This window comes from Petromyzon marinus, chromosome 56 (genome assembly GCF_048934315.1).
Source record: "Petromyzon marinus isolate PM22_M1 ecotype Great Lakes invasive population chromosome 56, UKy_Petmar_22M1.pri1.0, whole genome shotgun sequence".
In the NCBI taxonomy this organism is placed as follows: domain Eukaryota; kingdom Metazoa; phylum Chordata; class Hyperoartia; order Petromyzontiformes; family Petromyzontidae; genus Petromyzon; species Petromyzon marinus.
In genome coordinates, this window is record NC_133722.1 from 3,932,294 (window position 1) to 3,955,925 (window position 23,632).

Here is a 23,632-nt window from a genome sequence, read left to right on the forward strand (position 1 = left end):
TGCACTAGTTGGGCCCATCACTGAGGACGCTGCCTCCGCTGGCCATGACGTCAGGCCGCGTGGCCGCTAATCTGTCTCTCGTCTACAGCCATCTCACCTCTATAGCTCGTCTCACTACTCCGTGTCTCTTGCGTTCTGCTCTGAGATCTCACATCTCTCTCTCTCTCATCTCGCTCATGCAAAGGCATTCTCTCTCCGCTGACACCTCCCATTCGGCGGGCACCGCGGTTCGTTCGGCACGTGGCGGTGGCACGGGATGGCAGTGGCCGATCCCCAAGACCGCGAATGTCGGCAGGCGGCGACTGCAACGGCGGCACTGCCATCGCCGGCGGCGGTCGGCCGTGTCTGGGTCTCGCCGCCGCCCGTCGGGGTGAACCGCCCGCCCGCCCGCCCGCTCGCGTTCTCTCAACCCTCTTGAGCCGCTGGTTCCAAACGCCAACACCGGCGCTCAGTTCGCTCGAGCTGGTGGGCTTGGATGAGGCCAGAGGAGAGCCGTCGCACACCTCGGCTCATCGTCAAATCTTGTTCCCCTTGGGTGGGGCAGGTCGGCGGGGGGGTGGGTGGTTGGGTGGTGGGTGGCGTGGGGTGGGTGGGTGGGGTGGGGTGGGTGGGTGGGGTGGGTCAGGTGGGTGGGGTGGGTCAGGTGGGTGGGTGGCGTGGGTCAGGTGGGTGGGTGGCGTGGGGTGGTTGGGTGGGGTGGGTGGGGTGGTTGGGTGGGGTGAGGTGGGTAGGTCAGGTGGGTGGGTGGCGTGGGTCAGGTGGGTGCCGTGGGTCAGGTGGGGTGGGTGCCGTGGGTCAGGTGGGTCAGGTGGGTGGGTGCCGTGGGTCAGGTGGGTCAGGTGGGTGGGTGCGCCAATCTCCACTTCCTTCTTCTCCTCGCCCGCCCGCCCGCCCGCCCGCCCCGCGCCCGCGGCGGCAACCGGCGCCGGCGCTCAGAGGCACACGCTGAGGTCGCGCCGCACCGAGCACTTGTCGCAGTGCACCACGCAGCACCACTGGAAGCGGCACCGGCACGCCTCGCTGCTCACCACGCTCTCGCGCCGGACGCCGCGGCCGCAGCACAACAGCTCGCAGCCGCCCGTGTCGGGCGAGGTGGCGTTGCAGGCCCGGCCGCGCGTGCCCGGCGAGCCCGTGCGTCGGTTCGGCGCGCAGAAGTCGGGCGACCGCGCCGAGTAGAGGAGGTCGCGGGCGCCGGGCGGCTTGGCGTTGCCCCCGACGGGCGTCAGCGAGCGGCCGTCGTTACTGCCCATCACCTTGAAGGCGCCGTTGAAGCGCGCGCGCAGGCGGTCGCCCACGTCGCGGAACGACGGCATCCTGCGCCAGCACGTGCGGAGGGCGCACGAGCCCGAGAGGCCGTGGCACTTGCACTCGACTCGCGTGTGCTCCCGCAGGGCCTGGGCGTCGCGGGGCAGGCGGTGGGGGGGGGGGGGGGGGGTGGCAGGGGGGTGATAGAGGGGGCAAGGGGGGTGGGAGAGGGGCAGGGGGGCGGGAGAGGAGGCAGGGAGGTGGGAGAGGGGGGTGGGAGAGGGGGCAGGGGGGTGGGAGAGGGGGCAGGGGGGTGGGAGAGGGGGCAGGGGGGTGGGAGAGGGGGCAGGGGGGTGGGAGAGGGGGCAGGGGGGTGGGAGAGGGGGCAGGGGGGTGGGAGAGGGGGCAGGGGGGTGGGAGAGGGGGCAGGGGGGTGGGAGAGGGGGCGGGGGGGGAGAGGTGGCAGGGGGGTGGGAGAGGGAGCAGGGGGGTGGGATGGGAGAGGGTGCAGGGGGTGAGCACAGGAAGAGAGAGAGACTTGTGAGACGTGGGTGGTGAATGAGAGGCGGACTGACTTATGACGAGCGGGCAACAACGCGGACGAAGTTCCGCACCTGCGATTAGCGCGGTTGGCTACGCACGGTGCAAAATAAGTTCGCATTCATCCAATCTAAATAACAATTCACATTCTGGAGTGGAATCGCTTTTTGAGGAAACGCTTTTCAAGACGCGATGGAAAAAAGCGCAAATTTTAAATTAAATTTGTGCCGCTCGACGTCTCTGTGTCACGGTGTGTCACAGTGTGACGCGGTGTGTCGCGGTGTGTCGCGGTGTGTCACGGTGTGTCGCGGTGTGACGCGGTGTGTCACGGTGTGACGCGGTGTGACGCGGTGTGTCACGGTGTGTCACGGTGTGTCGCGGTGTGATGCGGTGTGACGCGGTGTGTCACGGTGTGTCACGGTGTGTCACGGTGTGACGCGGTGTGTCACGGTGTGTTACAGTGTGACGCGGTGTGTCACGGTGTGTCACGGTGTGTCACGGTGTGACGCGGTGTGTCACGGTGTGACGCGGTGTGACGCGGTGTGTCACGGTGTGACGCGGTGTGTCGCGGTGTGACGCGGTGTGTCACGGTGTGACACGGTGTGACGCGGTGTGTCACGGTGTGACGCGGTGTGTCACGGTGTGACATGGTGTGTCACGGTGTGTCACGGTGTGACGCGGTGTGTCACGGTGTGACGCGGTGTGTCACGGTGTGTCACGGTGTGTCATAGTGTGTCATGGTGTGTCGTGGTGTGTCACGGTGTGTCGCGGTGTGACGCGGTGTGTCACGGTGTGACGCGGTGTGACGCGGTGTGTCACGGTGTGACGCGGTGTGTCACGGTATGACGCGGTGTGACGCGGTGTGTCACGGTGTGTCACGGTGTGTCGCGGTGTGACGCGGTGTGACGCGGTGTGTCACGGTGTGTCGCGGTGTGACGCGGTGTGACGCGGTGTGTCACGGTGTGTCACGGTGTGTCACGGTGTGACGCGGTGTGTCACGGTGTGTTACAGTGTGACGCGGTGTGTCACGGTGTGTCACGGTGTGTCACGGTGTGACGCGGTGTGTCACGGTGTGACGCGGTGTGACGCGGTGTGTCACGGTGTGACGCGGTGTGTCGCGGTGTGACGCGGTGTGTCACGGTGTGACACGGTGTGACGTGGTGTGTCACGGTGTGACGCGGTGTGTCACGGTGTGACATGGTGTGTCACGGTGTGTCACGGTGTGACGCGGTGTGTCACGGTGTGACGCGGTGTGTCACGGTGTGTCACGGTGTGTCATAGTGTGTCATGGTGTGTCGCGGTGTGTCACGGTGTGACGCGGTGTGTCACGGTGTGACGCGGTGTGTCACGGTGTGACGCGGTGTGACGCGGTGTGTCACGGTGTGTCGCGGTGTGACGCGGTGTGTCACGGTGTGACGCGGTGTGTCACGGTGTGACGCGGTGTGTCGCGGTGTGACGCGGTGTGTCACGGTGTGACGCGGTGTGACGCGGTGTGTCACGGTGTGACGCGGTGTATCACGGTGTGTCACGGTGTGTCGCGGTGTGTCGCGGTGTGTCGCGGTGTGTCACGGTGTGACGCGGTGTGTCACGGTGTGTCGCGGTGTGTCACGGTGTGACGCGGTGTGTCGCGGTGTGTCGCGGTGTGTCGCGGTGTGACGCGGTGTGTCACGGTGTGACGCGGTGTGTCGCGGTGTGACGCGTTGTGACGCGGTGTGCCGACGTGCCGTGTTGTCCAGCCACTGGTGCTCGCGCATTGAAAGTGGCTCCAGCGCAATTGCGGCTGGCAGCAAGAAAATCGTCTGCAGCGGGAGACGCCGGGCTGGAGGTGAGAAAAGATGCAAAGGGGGCTGCTCAATCTCCTTCGAGGATCTCACAAGCCCCCGACGAAGGACGTTGTCGCCTCGTTACTTTGGCCCCTGTGGGAAACGTGAAGATCAACTCGTTGCCATGTTTTCCCACCTCCAAGCGGGCGTTTTCGCAGTGCGACGTTCGCCACGCCAACGGTGTCGATAAGAGGGCCCGAGTCTCTTCTTAAGTCTCGGAGCGGTCCCCAACCTTTTTCACACCAGGGACCGGTTTCGTGGAAAACTATTTCTTTTCACGGACTGGGGGGGGGGGGGTTCATCATTGGGTCTTTCCCCCTTTTCAAAGAAGCTCTCCAGCTACGTTTGTTTGTTACTCATTGTGGCTACTAGGGGTTAGAGCTTGTGGGCTTACTCATTGTGGCTACTAGGGGTTAGAGCTTGTGGGCTTACTCATTGTGGCTACTAGGGGTCAGCTTGTGGGCTTACTCATTGTGGCTACTAGGGGTTAGCTTGTGGGCTTACTCATTGTGGCTACTAGGGGTTAGCTTGTGGGCTTACTCATTGTGGTTACTAGGGGTTAGAGCTTGTGGGCTTACTCATTGTGGCTACTAGGGGTTAGCTTGTGGGCTTACTCATTGTGGCTACTAGGGGTTAGAGCTTGTGGGCTTACTCATTGTGGCTACTAGGGGTTAGAGCTTGTGGGCTTACTCATTGTGGCTACTAGGGGTTAGAGCTTGTGGGCTTACTCATTGTGGCTACTAGGGGTTAGAGCTTGTGGGCTTACTCATTGTGGCTACGAGGGGTTACCTTGTGGGCTTACTCATTGTGGCTACTAGGGGTTAGCTTGTGGGCTTACTCATTGTGGCTACTAGGGGTTAACTTGTGGGCTTACTCATTGTGGCTACTAGGGGTTAGCTTGTGGGCTTACTCATTGTGGCTACTAGGGGTCAGCTTGTGGGCTTACTCATTGTGGCTACTAGGGGTCAGCTTGTGGGCTTACTCATTGTGGCTACTAGGGGTTAGCTTGTGGGCTTACTCATTGAGGCTACTAGGGGTTAGCTTGTGGGCTTACTCATTGTGGCTACTAGGGGTTAGCTTGTGGGCTTACTCATTGTGGCTACTAGGGGTCAGCTTGAGGGCTTACTCATTTTGGCTACTAGGGGTTAGCTTGTGTGCTTACTCATTGTGGCTACTAGGCGTTAGCTTGTGGGCTTACTCATTGTGGCTACTAGGGGTTAGAGCTTGTGGGCTAACTCATTGTGGCTACTAGGGGTTGGCTTGTGGGCTTACTCATTGTGGCTACTAGGGGTTAGCTTGTGGGCTTACTCAATGTGGCTACTCGGGGTTAGCTTGTGGGCTTACTCATTGTGGCTACTAGGGGTTAGCTTGTGGGCGTACTCATTGTGGCTACTAGGGGTTAGCTTGTGGGCTTACTCATTGTGGCTACTAGGGGTTAGCTTGTGTGCTTACTCATTGTGGCTACTAGGCGTTAGCTTGTGGGCTTACTCATTGTGGCTACTAGGGGTTAGAGCTTGTGGGCTAACTCATTGTGGCTACTAGGGGTTGGCTTGTGGGCTTACTCATTGTGGCTACTAGGGGTTAGCTTGTGGGCTTACTCAATGTGGCTACTCGGGGTTAGCTTGTGGGCTTACTCATTGTGGCTACTAGGGGTTAGCTTGTGGGCGTACTCATTGTGGCTACTAGGGGTTAGCTTGTGGGCGTACTCATTGTGGCTACTAGGGGTTAGCTTGTGGGCTTACTCATTGTGGCTACTAGGGGGTTAGAGCTTGTGGGCTTACTCATTGTGGCTACTAGGGGTTAGAGCTTGTGGGCTTACTCATTGTGGCTACTAGGGGTGAGCTTGTGGGCTTACTCATTGTGGCTACTAGGGGTTAGGGCTTGTGGGCTTACTCATTGTGGCTACTAGGGGTGAGCTTGTGGGCTTACTCATTGTGGCTACTAGGGGTTAGCTTGTGGGCTTACTCATTGTGGTTACTAGGGGTTAGAGCTTGTGGGCTTACTCATTGTGGCTACTAGGAGTTAGCTTGTGGGCTTACTCATTATGGCTACTAGGGGTCAGCTTGTGGGCTTACTCATTGTGGCTACTAGGGGTCAGCTTGTGGGCTTACTCATTGTGGCTACTAGGGGTTAGCTTGTGGGCTTACTCATTGTGGCAACTAGGGGTTAGAGCTTGTGGGTTTACTCATTGTGGCTACTAGGGGTTAGCGTGTGGGCTTACTCATTGTGGCTAATAGGGGTTAACTTCATAATAAAGGTTTTTGGGTTAGATCGCGTTTATTTATAAATGTGTCGTAACCCTCCACCACCCGACACGGCCAATCAGCAAAGATAAGTGTCACGTTGACAAAAGACAAATAATTCACTACTTCAGCCCACCGGTGTGTTGAAGAGTTAATCCACATTTACAGTTTGAGTACGACGTTTCGCTGGTAAATACTTCCAGCATCATCGGGCAATTCGCCAGAATGGTAAAGCCCTCGCTTGCTCCCGGTTTTTATATAGAGCAGAAGAGTGACGTCATCACTTAACTCATCAGGTGCAGTGATTAGAGGCGGAGGGGGGGGTAATGTAATTATATAATCGATTAGTAATCAGTCATTGGTTATGATTAGTAATGAGTTGTAGATTAGTAATTCTTTAAATCAAAATGTAACGTGTATTATTTAATAATACGCTTCCAGGCCGCACTGAGCCGGTAGCTGTCAGAGCGATTAAAGTTATTCTTGTTCCTCTCAATTTCAATGGATTCTCTAATTAGTCTTTGCCAGTAATAATTAGTTTTACACACCACTGCAACATTGTCAAAATCAATTGAGTGTCCTTGTTGACAAGCATGTTTTGCCACTGCCGACAGTTGTGTTTGAGATAATTTAATATTTCTCTGATGTTCTTTTAGTCTTACGCTGATGTTACGTCCCGTCTGCCCAATGTAGCAGCTGCCACATGAACAATTAATCCGATATACACCTTCTGTTGATAGTTTAGGTAATGCGTCTTTAGTGCAAGATACTAGTTTTTGAATTTTGTGTACTGTACCAAATCTTACTGTAATGTTTTGCTTTTGCAAAACGCGGGCTAATTTGTCAGTTACTCCTGAGATATATGGAATTTTTATTGTTTTAACAATCTGGTCGCTTTCAGTAGTATTGCTTTGCGATCGTGATTTGGCATTCAGTGCTCTGTTAATTTGAGCATTATTGTAGCCATTCTGTCGTAGTGCGTCTTTAACGTGTTTAATCTCTCTCACTAGACTCTCACCATCTGACACTGTTTTCGCCCGATGCACGAGCGTCTTAATAAGAGAGGATTTTTGAGCTGGATGATGATGTGATTCTGCATTCAGATAGGCATCAGTGTGCGTTTGCTTTCTGTAAACGCTGTGTGTTATTTTACCGTTTAGGCCATGTCCAAGCAAAATATCTAGGAATGGGAGTGTATTATTCACCTCCATTTCCATGGTGAACTGGATGGCCGGGTTTTGTGCATTGAGATGATTTAGAAAATCATTAAGTGTATCTTTACCATGTGGCCAGACAACCAAAGTGTCATCCACATACCTAAACCAAAAGGATGGTTTTAATGTGCTCGAGGCAAGTGCTCTTATTTCAAAGTTTTCCATGTACAAATTTGCTATAGCAGGGGATAAAGGAGAACCCATTGCTGCTCCTTCCTTTTGTTTAAAGAAATCCCCTCTCCATAAGAAGTAAGTGTTATTTAAGCAATGGCCAGCAAGTTTCGGAATATCTTTTTGTAAACCGGTATTCTTTACTAGTGTATCAAGTAATTTAAGCGATTCGTCCACTGGAACCTTAGTGAATAGAGAAATCACATCAAAGCTTACCAGAATATCATCAGGAGTAAGTTTAATATCTTTAATCACATTCACAAGATGTTCTGAATTTTTTATGAATGAAGATGTCTTACCGATGTAGGGCTGTATTTGTTTGGTTATATATTTTGCTAATTGATATGTGGCAGAGCCAATTGTACTGACTATGGGTCGTAATGGGATGCCGATTTTATGAATCTTTGGTAGCCCATAGAGTCTAGGTGGTTTTGAGGCCCTTGGCTTAATTAGGTATTGCTCATTTTTAGGGATTAATGAATTTGCAATTATTGCAGTGGTCTTACGTTCTAAAGTATTAGTTGGATCTCGTTTAATTTTAATGTAGGTACTTTCCTCTAGTAAATTTCTAATTTTATTATCATAATCGGCTCGTGACATCAGTACAGTAGTGTGGCCTTTATCAGCTGCTAGGATTTGGATATCCTTATTTACACGCAGCTCTCTTAAGGCTTTTGCCTCGTTAGAGCTAATATTTACTTTTGGAACTTTGCTATTCTCAATTATTTTAGCAACCTCATGTCTAGTCATCTCTGCCTCATTATGTGGAAGGAGTCTAACTGCTGATTCTACCTCAGCAATGATCTCATCCACTGGAATTGTGCGTGGGGTAACGGCAAAGTTAAGGCCTTTAGAAAGGATAGAGACCATGTCACCGGTTAATACAGTGTTGGTCAAGTTCAGTACAGTTTTGTTTTTACGTTTTTGGTTTTCAGTAGGGATTTGTTTATTATGTAGTCTAGAAAATTTATTAATTTGGTTAGTTTTTGTTAGTTTAAACACATTATCAGCCGATTGTTGTGTTATGTTATCGATTATATTCCAATAATGCATAGATACACTATTGCTTATATCTAAGTGTAACTGCTTTAGCGATTCCGAAATGTAAGATAATTCACTCCTATTGTGCTGTATTCTCTCTATTAATAATAATTCGCTAGCTTTGTGTAGTATTTGGTTAGCTTTAGAAGACTTTATGTGATGTGTTATTTTAACTGCGTTTGGTATTACCTTTGAATCTCTGCACCTTTTGAGGAACGCCAGTGAAGATATCAATTTCATCCGCTTAATGCGAAGCTTCTCCAATTTTCTGGTTTTAAGAAAAGTATCCTCCCCATAGAGGTTAGTCAGTTTAACACGTAGGCTTTCGCGACCAATATTATTCATAATAAAGGTTTTTGGGTTAGATCGCGTTTATTTATAAATGTGTCGTAACCCTCCACCACCCGACACGGCCAATCAGCAAAGATAAGTGTCACGTTGACAAAAGACAAATAATTCACTACTTCAGCCCACCGGTGTGTTGAAGAGTTAATCCACATTTACAGTTTGAGTACGACGTTTCGCTGGTAAATACTTCCAGCATCATCGGGCAATTCGCCAGAATGGTAAAGCCCTCGCTTGTTAAAACAATAAAAATTCCATATATCTCAGGAGTAACTGACAAATTAGCCCGCGTTTTGCAAAAGCAAAACATTACAGTAAGATTTGGTACAGTACACAAAATTCAAAAACTAGTATCTTGCACTAAAGACGCATTACCTAAACTATCAACAGAAGGTGTATATCGGATTAATTGTTCATGTGGCAGCTGCTACATTGGGCAGACGGGACGTAACATCAGCGTAAGACTAAAAGAACATCAGAGAAATATTAAATTATCTCAAACACAACTGTCGGCAGTGGCAGAACATGCTTGTCAACAAGGACACTCAATTGATTTTGACAATGTTGCAGTGGTGTGTAAAACTAATTATTACTGGCAAAGACTAATTAGAGAATCCATTGAAATTGAGAGGAACAAGAATAACTTTAATCGCTCTGACAGCTACCGGCTCAGTGCGGCCTGGAAGCGTATTATTAAATAATACACATTACATTTTGATTTAAAGAATTACTAATCTACAACTCATTACTAATCATAACCAATGACTGATTACTAATCGATTATATAATTACATTACCCCCCCCTCCGCCTCTAATCACTGCACCTGATGAGTTAAGTGATGACGTCACTCTTCTGCTCTATATAAAAACCGGGAGCAAGCGAGGGCTTTACCATTCTGGCGAATTGCCCGATGATGCTGGAAGTATTTACCAGCGAAACGTCGTACTCAAACTGTAAATGTGGATTAACTCTTCAACACACCGGTGGGCTGAAGTAGTGAATTATTTGTCTTTTGTCAACGTGACACTTATCTTTGCTGATTGGCCGTGTCGGGTGGTGGAGGGTTACGACACATTTATAAATAAACGCGATCTAACCCAAAAACCTTTATTATGAATAATATTGGTCGCGAAAGCCTACGTGTTAAACTGAGGGGTTAACTTGTGGGCTTACTCATTGTGGCTACTAGGGGTTAGCTTGTGGGCTTACTCATTGTGGCTACTAGGGGTCAGCTTGTGGGCTTACCAACACCACGTGACTGAGACTGAGTGCGCAGTGCGGGAAAGAGGCGCGGACGGAAGTGGTAAATAATAAAATAATGGGCGGGGCATGCGTGGACTCACCGCTCTCACCTCCTGCTGCTGTGCGGCCCGGTTCCCAACAGGCCACGGACCGGTACCGGTCCATGGCCCGAGGGTTGGGGACCCCTGCTCTACATCATCTCACCTCGACGCATTCGAAAGAGGCACCCCCCCCCTACCTGGTGGGGGGGGAGGTGACCCAGCGTCACCTGGCCCGCGAGAGAGGGGGCATCGGTCCTGCCGGGGACAGGGTCGAATCCCTGCCGAGTAATTTGTGGGGGCCAATTTTCTTCGTCTTTGTCACTGGGTCAACGCGGACTGTGACGGCGGCAGGGAGACATCTGCCCAAGGCGCCGGAGGTTGATGTCAGAGTTGGCTCAGCGGCAGGGGCACTACAGCTTGCACATGTCTAGTGAGTTTGTCTGTACTTATTGAGGATGATGCTGCTGCTCATGATGATGATACTCGTGCCGCTGCTGATTGATATTGCTGTTGCTGCTGCTTCTATTGCTGATGCTACTGCTGATACTACTGTTGACACTTGCTGATGCTGCTGCTGATACTAATGATGCCGATGACGCTCCCTTCCCAGTAAACATGGAACTGTTGGGTCACGCAACGGTGCGAACCACATGCCAACGTTGGCACAAAGATGCCAACCACATGCCAACGTCGGCCCAACGATTCCAGCCACATACCAACGTTGGCACAACGGTGCCAACCACATCCCAACGTCGGCCCAACGATTCCAACCATATGGCAACGTTGGCACAACGATTCCAGCCACATGCCAACGTTGGCGTAACGATTCGAGCCACATGCCAACGTTGGCGTAACGATTCCAGCCACATGCCAACGTTGGCGCAAGGAAACAGCCACATGCCAACGTCGACTCAACGATTCCAACCACATGCCAACGTCGGCCCAACGTTGGCCCAACGGTTCCCACCACTTGGTCTCCCCCCCCGCCCCGCGCCTCACCAGCCGCCCGGCCTCGTGGTTGTGCCTGTCCAGCAGGGACTTGATGTCGCTGCCGCTCCGGCGTCGCCGCTGCTGCTCCATGTAGAGGCGCGACTTGTCGTAGCCGAACGCCACGTCGTCTCCGCAGCCACCCCACTCCCACACCTCGACCCCCGCCGCCGCTGGGCCCCGCGCCAGGGGCGAGGGCGCCCCCCCCAGCGAAGGGGGCTGGTGGATAGCGGTGGCCGCCGCCGCCGCCGCCGCCGATGGCGCCGATGGCGACGATGGTGACGAGAAGGAGGTTGAGGGCAGTGGGGGTCGCCTGCCTCTCGCGTCCTCGCAGCCGCACTGGGGCAGCTCGCCCATGCTGCACGCCTTGGTGACGGCGTAGAGAACCCCCGCAGCCATGATCGCGTTCACGAAGGCCGTCTCGCGGATGTCTGGGAGGAGGATGGGGTCCAGGGAGGAGGTGGTGGTGGTGGTGGTGCGGGAGAGGGAAGGGGTGTGGGAGGAAGAGGTGGTGGAGAATACTATTGTCGTCATCGTCAGCATCATCATCTTAAAAATCATCAGCATCATCGACCATCATCTTAATAATCACCATCATCATCACCACCATCATCTTAGCCACATTACTCATCAACAGCAGCAAATGTCTGGGTGACAGGATCATCGCAGTCATCGTCAGCAGCGGACGCAGCAGTCGCATCGCGGCAATCACGGGTGACGTGGCGAGTCATGTTTCAGGGAATTGAAGAGCAATGTCAGACAGCTGGGCCCGCCGAGACAGTTTCCATCTCCCCAGCAGCAACTCCGAGACCACCGCTCATCCTCGCAGCGCCGCGCGCCTCTCGGAACCCCCGAGGAGCGAAGGCTGCGGCGAGCCTCCTCGTTCCCGGACGTGGGACGCCACAGACGGTTGCAGTGAGCCCGCCGCAAGCTCTCAGCTACTCGGAACTCGGAACGCCTCCTCCGTGAACATGTTTGTTTTGTTGTAGTACGGAGTTAGACTGGATGGCCTTAATATAAGTTGTCTTGTGGTTGTTGTTGTTGTTTGACTTGCATCCCACTGGGATTTTTTTTTGCACACAGCGTTGGTGTACGGTGCTTTTTTTTTTCAGGAATATTTTTGCTGGGTTTATTTCCCATGGATTTTCTGTTGGCACAGTCACACATAGTCACTTTAAGATGTTTTTATTGTTCGTGTTTTTGTTTTTGTGTTTGTTGTGGTTGCACCCGATTCAAGAGCCGAATGGCTCACAGGGCTATACCAAAATAAACTGAATACTGAAACTGAAACAGGGTCTCTGGGGAAGTCTGGGCCGCGTACACAACGCATCCACAGCAGCTGCTGGGGCCACAGTCCTGAACCTCACCCATTTCCCATCGGCATCTGGAGCACGGGGGAATGGGGGGGGGGGACGATGCCAACCCGAGTAGCGAGCGATGATGGAACTCTCCCTGGCAACGTACAGCAGCGAGCCGAGACCAGGCCACTGTGGGTGTGGATGGGGTCCTCGGTGGACACCCACCACCGCAGTGGAAGAATGGCAGCAAGTCGATGGTCAGTGGACAGATCACCTCCACGGTAGGTCCTGTTGTCAAGGCCACATACGGTATATCTCGATATATAGTCCAGCAGATGATCTTGCTTGGACACAGCTTACATCGATGATGCGCGGGTGCGCCGATGCTGAGACGAGAGCGTGTTGGTGATCACAAGCCCACGGGCTGCGCAGAAGTCTAGCAGTTTTTGAGCTGCTCAGGCTCATGCCTTCCGATCACTCCATCCCAGGTGCCTGCGTCATGGCCCACTGGGGCATTGAAGCCACCCAACAGGATGACACTATGTCACCGAGAGGGGCCACTTTAGCCAACGCCTGGGACGGGACGTCGTCTAAAACGCGAGCGCGCGCACGGCACGCGCGTCCTCTCCCCGCGCCTCTTTTTTTTGGGCCACGCATCTCTGGGTTCCGCGCGTCACAGCAGTCGGCGGAGCACTCGGCGAGGCACGGCGGCGACTCGGCCCCCCCTTGCACGGCCACCGCGCGGGCCAACGGCCACCGTCAGCGGCACGACGCGGAGCGGGGAGGCCTTCGCCCGGCAGTGAACCCCGGGGAGTGGATGCGGTGCGTTTTGAAAACGCGCCGCCGGGTCAACGGGGACGAAGGGTTCGAAATGTTCACCTCCGGTGCAGCAACCGCTCACGGCAACGACGTCGGCCACTGAACTCGGTTTCGCCGGGGCTCGTGGCGTGGTGCGCTGGCCACTGACGCCCGACGTCGCTTCGCTCATTGAACGCCAAAGACAAAGGTGCCCAGCGTAGCCTCTGACGGGACCGTTGGGGAAAGTGTTGTTAGCGGGCAACTACGGTGCACGAGTGTGTGTGTGTGTGGGTGGCCAGCACCAAGCCCGGCCGCCTTTGTCTCCCCAGTGCTGATTTAGGACTGAGTCTACCTAGGGGATGCCCAGGACCGGTTCAAATATTCGTCACCAATGTTGGTCGTGGTGCGCTAACCGCTGCACCACGGTTCCTTTATCAGACACACACACTCACAACAACAACAACAACCGCCATTCGCCACTAAGTGGCGGTGACGTCACCACGACGCTTGTGCCAGGCCATGTGCACCTTGCGGCCACGTGAAGTGTCGAACGCCCGCTGACAGGAGGTCACGGGGCAGACCCAGGTGCCACGGGTCGACTGACTGAGATGACTGGCTGATGCACCATCTGTGCCCCCTACTGTGCCAACCTGCTGCGCTTTAGCCACCCGGCGCTCCGCTCGTTGTTGTGAGCGTCGCTCCTCCGCCCTCCGTTGTTGTTGGAGGGCGACTGCCTCCAACTGCCCAGTAGCGTCCTTCACGAACCTCCTCCACAGAGGCCGATCTTGACACCGCTGGTACCAGTCATCGGCAAGGCCACTCAGCTCCACGTCCTCCTGTACCACATCACTCCATCTCTTCTCTAGCCCGTGCCGCGCCCGTTTAGCCCCTATCGATCCGGCCGCACAAAAGCTGTTTCGGCATGCGGTGGCTGGGCATGCGGGCTACATGACCCAGCCAACGCAGCATTGCCTCCTGGAGGAGCTCACCGATGGGACCTTGCCCAGATCTTTCAAAGATTTGTGAGCTCCTCACAATCCAGCCTGGTTAAAACCCAGGATGGATCGTAGGCAGGCTAGCCTAAATGTTTCTAACCGGCGAAGATGTTCCATTAACGGGGTGCACGTTTCGCAAGCGTAGAGAAGGGAGGGAATGACCGTGGCCGAGAAGACCTGAAGCTTAGTGCGGAGCGACAGACCAGGTAGCTTCCACACAGCGTTACGCAACCGATGAAAATATATTGCCGCTCGACTGATTCGGAGTGAGACCTCTGCTGTTAAACTCACACACAATCACACACACAATTACACACAATCACACACACAATCACACACACACAATCACACACACACAATCACACACACAATCACACACACACAATCACACACACACGCAATCACAAACAATCACACACACACACAATCACACTCACACAATCTCACACAATCACACACACAATCACACACACAATCACACACACAATCACACACACACTCACACACAATCGCACACAATCTCACATACACAAGCACACACAATCTCACACACACAATCACACACAATCTCACACACACAATCGCACACAAGCGCACACGCAATCTTACGCACACAGTCACACACAATCACACACACAATCACCTACACAATCACACACAGAATCACACACACAATCACATACACACACATTCCCAAACACACCCTCTGGCACGTACACACGCACGCATACCGTGCCCCAACATCACACACACCCGTAGGCGCACACACCATCGCCACACCCACACAAACACACACACACACATGCTTCCCATATCGACACACACCTCAAAACATTCCCACTCACACACACACTACACGTCACGAAGACAAAGATACCCCCTATAGGCTGAACAGACTGTTGGGGCAAGTGCTGTTAGCGAGCAGCACCTATGAAGGCCGGCACGGCACACGAGGGGGTGGGTGGCCAGCACCACGCCCGGCCGCCTTTGTCTCCCCAGTGGCGATGTTTACACGCCGTCCCTAGTACTCATTTGAAGCTGAGTCGACCTATGGGAGGCTCATGACCGGTTGAAATAATCGTCACTGGGTGTTGGCCGTGAGCGGGAATCGAACCTGGGTCGCTGGGTTCGTAGCGCAGCGAAGCGCTGACCACTACGTTACCGCTCCCCAAACAAAACAAATATCTCGCGTAGAGCCTGAACAGACCCCCCACACCCCGCCTCCACGTGCACCCCCCTCGCCCCCCATGCCCCCCCCCCGCCCCCATGGAGACCCCCCCCATGGAGACCACCCCCCCCATGCACCCCCCCGCACCTCCCCTCTCACGCACCCTGCTGCAGGATCCTGTCGAAGCCCTTCCCGTGCCCCGTGCAGTTCCAGCGCCTCGCTCGGAACTGAAATCCGCACTCCCGAAGGCCGAGCCGCGCTCCCTTTGCCGCCTCGGCCACCACCCCCGGCTCGGCGAGGCACAGCTCCGCCAACCTCCTCGCCTTGCGGCAGATCCCGTTGGGGTCTCCTCCCAGGGGCACCCCCATCGACCTGGGGCGGGTGGGGTGGGCGGGTGGGGTGGGCGGGTGGGGTGGGGAGGGGTGGGTGGGGACGGTGGGTGGGGAGGGGTGGGTGGGTGGGTGGGGAGGGAGGGGTGGGCGGGTGGGTGAGTGGTGGGATGGAAGGGTGGAGAATATTTAGGGTTCAAAGTTAGCGATGGCCAAGAGTCCGCACTGGAAGTCAGCTCTGACCCTTCGCGCTCTCGCCCAAGCTCCGCTGTCCTCTACTTATGAAGGCGGTATCGGAGTGCGCATACAGTACACGTGGGAGGAAACCGTAGCACCCGGAGAAAACCCCGCGTGTGCGAGGGGACAACGCTGTATCCCGTGCGTATGGAGCAGGTGGGGGCCGCGCTTTGCTGTACGCCCGCCCGCCTCTTGGCGAGGCTCCTTGACGCTCACGGGAAAGGAGTTTCACAGCCCATCTGTGTGTGATCGACCAACCCTCGCTTCATGCTACCTAAGCAGTGGGGGATCACGGACCACGCCACGTGGACCCTAGCCACCACGATCACCGCCCGTATGACAAACGAGAAAGCCCCTCGACTGATCAGACGGTAAAAACAAAAAAAAATATGGGTTTAATATTACGTTCGATATGTCTACGGTAACCCGCCAAGGAATGTGGAATGTCCACCACTGGCTCCGGTCTGTAAACAAGAGAGAAGCGTTTGAATGCTCATCTGAGCTGGAAATCGCTTCACGTATTTATTTCCCAGAACGTTGCAAGGTGGTCAGCTGACTTGGAGTAGGACTATTGACATTAGGCACTACCACTATAGCGCAGTACAACGTATGCCCATCCGTGATAATGATCATATATTATTGTCCTCTATATTCCCTTAATCCAGTTGTTTTTAACCTTTACTGCAGATTTTCACTCCCCTTGGTTCTCAATAGTAAAAAAAGTACAATGTTAATACATTCATAGGGCTTGATGAAACAAAGTAAGTTTCACGTTGCCCCGTGCTTAATTTGTGTTTTCGATTATTAAACCTCAAAAAAAAATCCAGCCATGTCTCGCCACCCCCCAGAAAGGGCATCTCGCATCCCCAAGGGGGTGCAGCGTGCATCCCCCAAGTTAAGAAGAAAAATAACCACTGCCATAATCCTACGGGCAGGCGGATCAATATCGTGGGGGGCTTCGACAAAGGCGGCGTGGTGGATGCGGCGTCCCGAGGTCATTCACGGCGCAACGTTCCCGGGACTGCCCTGGCCGAAATTCAGCCACTGGGCCACGAACGGTGGACACGGTCACAGGAGCCGGGCGGGTTTGTCGGGACACAATTATTGGACTTGTTTCGTGAAGCATTCACGGAGAAATGGAACAAAGCCCGTCGCGATAAGACGCCTTAATCAATGATCCTCTTCTGTTCAAAACAGGAGATGGAACGGACATGATGGACTGCAGACCCTCCCCCCCCCCAAGTCCAGTCAGCATGGTCCAACCTTGGGCCAACGTTGGGCATGTGGTGGGAATCTTTGAGTCAACGTTGCCTCAATGTTGGGCCATCTGAGTCATCACCGTCTCACTCAACACCACCACCCTCATCACAATCTCACTCAACACCACCACCCTCATCACCATCTCACTCAACACCACCACCATCATCACCATCTCACTCAAAACCACCACCCTCATCACCATCTCACTCAACACCACCACCCTCATCACCACCACCATCATCACAATCTCACTCAACACCACCACCCTCATCACCATTTCACTCAACACCACCACACTCATCACCATCTCACTCAGCACCACCACCTTCATCACAATCTCACTCAACACCACCACCATCATCACAATCTTACTCAACACCACCACCCTCATCACCATCTCACTCAACACCACCACCACCATCATCACCATCTCACTCAACACCACCACCCTCATCACCATCTCACTCAAAACCACCACCCTCATCACTATCTCACACAACACCACCACCACCTTCATCACCATCTCACTCAACACCACCACCATCATCACCATCTCACTCAACACCACCACCATCATCACAATCTCACTCAACACCACCACCCTCATCACAATCTCACTCAACACCACCACCATCATCACCATCTCACTCAACACCACCACAATCATCACCATCTCACTCAACACCACCACCCTCATCATCATCTCACTCAACACCACCACCCTCATCACCATCTCACTCAACACCACCACCCTCATCACAATCTCACTCAACACCACCACCCTCATCACCATCTCACTCTACACAACCACCCTCATCACCACCACCATCATCACAATCTCACTCAACACCACCACCCTCATCACAATCTCACTCAACACCACCACCCTCATCACCATCTCACTCAACACCATCATCACAATCTCACTCAACACCACCACCCTCATCACCATCTCACTCAACACCACCACCCTCATCACACTCTCACTAAACACCACCACCATCATCACCATCTCACTCAACACCACCACCATCATCACAATCTCACTGAACACCACCACCCTCATCACAATATCACTCAACACCACCACCATCATCACAATCTCACTCAACACCGCCACCCTTATCACCATCTCACTCAACACCACCACCATCATCACAATCTCACTCAACACCACCACCATCATCACCATCTCACTCAACACCACCACCACCACCTTCATCACCATCTCACTCAACACCACCACCCTCATCACAATCTCACTCAACACCACCACCCTCATCACCATCTCACTCAAAACCACCACCATCATCACCATCTCACTCAAAACCACCACCCTCATCACCATCTCAATCAACACCACCACCCTCATCACCACCACCATCATCACAATCTCACTCAACACCACCACCCTCATCACCATCTCACTCAACACCACCACCACCCTCATCACCATCTCACTCAGCACCACCACCTTCATCACAATCTCACTCAACACCACCACCATCATCACAATCTTACTCAACACCACCACCCTCATCACCATCTCACTCAACACCACCACCACCATCATCACCATCTCACTCAACACCACCACCCTCATCACCATCTCACTCAAAACCACCACCCTCATCACCATCTCACACAACACCACCACCACCTTCATCACCATCTCACTCAACACCACCACCATCATCACCATCTCACTCAACACCACCACCATCATCACAATCTCACTCAACACCACCACCCTCATCACCATCTCACTCAACACCACCACCCTCATCATCATCTCACTCAACACCACCACCCTCATCACCATCTCACTCAACACCACCACCCTCATCACAATCTCACTCAACACCACCACCCTCATCACCATCTCACTCTACACCACCACCCTCATCACCACCACCATCATCACAATCTCACTCAACACCACCACCCTCATCACAATCTCACTCAACACCACCACCCTCATCACCATCTCACTCAACACCATCATCACCATCTCACTCAACACCACCACCCTCATCACAATCTCAATAAATACCACCACCATCATCACCATCTCACTCAACACCACCACCATCATCACAATCTCACTGAACACCACCACCACCACCCTCATCACAATATCACTCAACACCACCACCATCATCACAATCTCACTCAACACCGCCACCATTATCACCATCTCACTCAACACCACCACCATCATCACAATCTCACTCAACACCACCACCATCATCACCATCTCACTCAACACCACCACCACCACCACCACCACCTTCATCACCATCTCACTCAACACCACCACCCTCATCACAATCTCACTAAACACCACCACCCTCATCACCATCTCACTCAACACCACCACCCTCATCACCACGACCATCATCACAATCTCACTCAACACCACCACCCTCATCACCATCTCACTCAACACCACCACCATCATCACAATCTCACTCAACACCACCACCCTCATCACCATCTCACTCAACACCACCACCCTCATCACCATCTCACTCAATACCACCACCTTCATCACCACCACCATCATCACAATCTCACTCAACACCACCACCATCATCACAATCTCACTGAACACCACCACCATCATCACAATCTCACTCAACACCACCACCCTCATCACAATCTCACTCAACACCACCACCATCATCACCATCTCACTCAACACACCACCATCATCACACTCTCACTCAACACCACCACCCTCATCACCATCTCACTCAACACCACCACCCTCATCACCATCTCACTCAACACCACCACCATCATCACCATCTCACTCAACACCACCACCCTCATCACAATCTCACTAAACACCACCACCCTCATCACCATCTCACTCAACACCACCACCATCATCACCATCTCACTCAAAACCACCACCCTCATCACCATCTCACTCAACACCACCACCCTCATCACCATCTCACTCAACACCACCACTCTCATCACCATCTCACTCAACACCACCACCCTCATCACCATCTCACTCAACACCACCACCATCATCACCATCTCACTCAACACCACCACCATCATCACCATCTCACTCAACACCACCACCATCATCACCATCTCACTCAACACCACCACCATCATCACGATCTCACTCAACACCACCACCATCATCACCATCCCACTCAACACCATCGCCACCACCATCATCACCATCTCACTCAACACCACCACCCTCATCACCATCTCACTCAACACCACCACCATCACCATCTCACTCACCTCCATGTAACTTAAAAAAATCCACCACTACCAAACTAACCACAACAAACCTCCGTTATCTTTCAATACTCTCAAACCACACCACCACAATCATCTCACAATCTCACTCAATACCACCAGGTCCCTCAACACCACCACCACAATCATCTCACAATCTCACTCAATACCACCATGTCACTCAACACCACCACCACCACAATCATCTCACTCAATACCACCATGTCACTCAACACCACCACCACAATCATCTCACTCAATACCACCATGTCACTCAACACCACCACCACAATCATCTCACTTAATACCACCATGTCACTCAACACCACCACCACAATCATCTCACTCAATACCACCATGTCATTCAACACCACCACCACAATCATCTCACTCAATACCACCATGTCACTCAACACCACCACCACCACCACCACCACAATCATCTCACTCAATACCACCATGTCACTCAACACCATCACGACAATCATCTCACAATCTGACTCAATACCACCATGTCACTCAACACCACCACCACCACCACCACCACAATCATCTCACTCAATACCACCATGTCACTCACCACCACCACAATCATCTCACTCAATACCACCATGTCACTCAACACCATCACCACAATCATCTCACAATCTCACTCAATACCGCCATGTCACTCAACACCACCACCACAATCATCTCACTCAATACCACCATGTCACTCAACACCATCACCACAATCATCTCATTCAATACCACCATGTCACTCAACACCATCACCACAATCATCTCACAATCTCACTCAATACCACCATGTCACTCAACACCACCACCACAATCATCTCACTCAATACCACCATGTCACTCACCACCACCACCACAATCATCTCACTCAATACCACCATGTCACTCAACACCATCACCACAATCATCTCACAATCTCACTCAATACCACCATGTCACTCAACACCACCACCACAATCATCTCACTCAATACCACCATGTCACTCAACACCATCACCACAATCATCTCACTCAATACCACCATGTCACTCAACACCATCACCACAATCATCTCACTCAATACCACCATGTCACTCAACACCACCACCACCACAATCATCTCACTCAATACCACCATGTCACTCAACACCACCACCACCACAACCATCTCACTCAATACCACCATGTCACTCAACACCATCACCACAATCATCTCACTCAATACCACCATGTCACTCAACACCATCACCACAATCATCTCACAATCTCACTCAATACCACCATGTCACTCAACACCACCATCACCACAATCATCTCACTCAATACCACCATGTCACTCAACACCACCATCACCACAATCATCTCACTCAATACCACCGTGTCACTCAACACCACCATCACCACAATCATCTCACTCAATACCACCATGTCATTCAACACCACAATCATCTCACTCAATACCACCATGTCACTCAACACCATCACATTATTCACCAATACACCATCACCCTATCCGCACCTGCGATGAGCACGGTTGGCTACGTACGGTGAGAAAGAAGTTCAACGTACACACAATACCAACACCACAATTTCACCACCATCTCGCGCCACACATTCACCTCGCTCACCATCACCACAGCCACCATCCCTCACCTCCTTGCGTGCCATTCATATCCACCCTTCAACCACACCACCTCCTCACTCACGACCCTCAACTCACCACCAGATGCCGATTATGTGAGCCGGGCAGATGAGCAGAAGCAGCATCACCATGTTCCCGGGACCCGGCGTCATGTCCACAGCCAATGTTGGGAACTGGGTCGAGTCCGTTTACAAATTCCAACTTCTGGTTGATGGGGCGGAGGTGGTGGCGGTGGGTAAATCCACTCAGCTGGTCTCACTGGAGGTCCGGCGAGATGGGGTCGGAGGGGCTGAGGGACGACTCCTTCACCTCCTCACCACGGACCTTCCTCTCCTCCTCCATCTCCATCCCCTCCTCGTGGCGCGGCTCCTCGTCAGCGTCGTCCCGAGCGCGCGCGGCGCATTTGCGCGTCAGATCGGAGCGAGCTGAAGACACATTTCTCTTTTTTTTCGTTTTGTTTGCTTGTTTTGGTGGCGATAAATTGCCCACCGCAACCAACACCACCGCCACCGCCACCGCCGCCGAGACCACGACCAAGACGACCACTCACAATTATAACGATCGCCACGAATCACGGCCACCACGTATGACCGTGACCAAGTCAACCACCACGACCAGCTGGAGCACGAAAGCCAATCACGACGACCACTACGACTACAACCACCACCACCACCACCACGGGCACATCCACTTGGACCGCCTCGACCACGATTGTCACCAGCACAACGACTACAACAACTACCACGAACCACGACTACAACAACTACCACCACCACGACTACCAACCACTAAGACCACCACCACCACACCCACACCCCGCAGTCGCGCCTCCTCCACGCTGCACAGGCGGGGCGAGGGGAGCGGGAGTGCGCGTGTGTGTTCGTGTGTACCTGTGTCTGTGTGTGTGTTCGTGTGTACCTGTGTCTGTGTGTGTGTGCCAGTGTGTGTGTGTTCGTGTGTACCTGTGTGTGTGTGTTCGTGTGTACCTGTGTGTGTGTGTGCCTGTGTGTGTGTGTTCGTGTGTACCTGTGTCTGTGTGTTCGTGTGTACCTGTGTGTGTGTGTTCGTGTGTACCTGTGTCTGTGTGTGTTCGTGTGTACCTGTGTGTGTGTGTTCGTGTGTACCTGTGTGTGTGTTCGTGTGTACCTGTGTGTGTGTGTTCGTGTGTACCTGTGTGTGTGTGTGCCTGTGTGTGTGTGTTCGTACCTGTGTGAGTGTGTTCGTGTGCACCTGTGTCTGTGTGTGTGTGCCTGTGTGTGTGTTCGTACCTGTGTGTGTGTTCGTGTGTACATGTGTGTGTGTACATGTGTGTGTGTACCTGTGTGTGTGTGTGCCTGTATGTGTTCGTGTGTACCTGTGTGTGTGTTCGTGTGTACCTGTTTGTGTGTGTTCGTGTGTACCTGTGTGTGTGTTCGTGTGTACCTGTGTGTGTATGTGCGTGCCTGTATGTGTGTGTTCGTGTGTACCTGTGTGTGTGTGTTCGTGTGTACCTGTGTGTGTGTACCTGTGTGTGTGTGATCGTGTGTACCTGTGTGTGTGATCGTGTGTACCTGTGTGTGTTCGTGTGTACCTGTGTGTGTGTGTACCTGTGTGTGTTTGTACCTGTGTGTATGTGTACCTGTGTGTGTTCGTGTGCACCTGTGTGTGTGTGTACCTGTGTGTGTGTACCTGTGTGTGTGTACCTGTGTGTGTGTTCGTGTGTACCTGTGTTTGTGTACCTGTGTGTGTTCGTGTGTACCTGTGTG

At 53.1% G+C, this 23,632-nt stretch overlaps 1 protein-coding gene across 1 annotated transcript; it reads right to left on the reverse strand.

The window, feature by feature from the left end:
- Positions 1–883: 883 nt before the first annotated feature.
- LOC116954729 (protein Wnt-6-like) lies at positions 884–22,623 on the reverse strand. Its single transcript, XM_032975484.2, has 4 exons — positions 21,966–22,623; positions 15,316–15,524; positions 10,906–11,324; positions 884–1,394 (listed from the first exon to the last, which is right to left on the reverse strand). The coding sequence occupies exons 1-4, from the start codon at positions 22,037–22,039 to the stop codon at positions 933–935; spliced, it is 1,164 nt and encodes a 387-aa protein (XP_032831375.2). The 5' UTR covers positions 22,040–22,623; the 3' UTR covers positions 884–932.
- Positions 22,624–23,632: the final 1,009 nt, after the last annotated feature.

Bases quoted from the DNA above. Each gene is read 5' to 3' on its own strand.
- LOC116954729 (XM_032975484.2), bottom strand. From the start codon at position 22,039: ATGACGCCGGGTCCCGGGAACATGGTGATGCTGCTTCTGCTCATCTGC. The intron at 15,525-21,965 runs GTGAGTTGAGGG...CACCCGCCCCAG, and splicing joins CACATAATCGGCATCTGGTG to GTCGATGGGGGTGCCCCTGG. The intron at 1,395-10,905 runs GTGAGGCGCGGG...CGCGACGCCCAG, and splicing joins ACCACGAGGCCGGGCGGCTG to GCCCTGCGGGAGCACACGCG.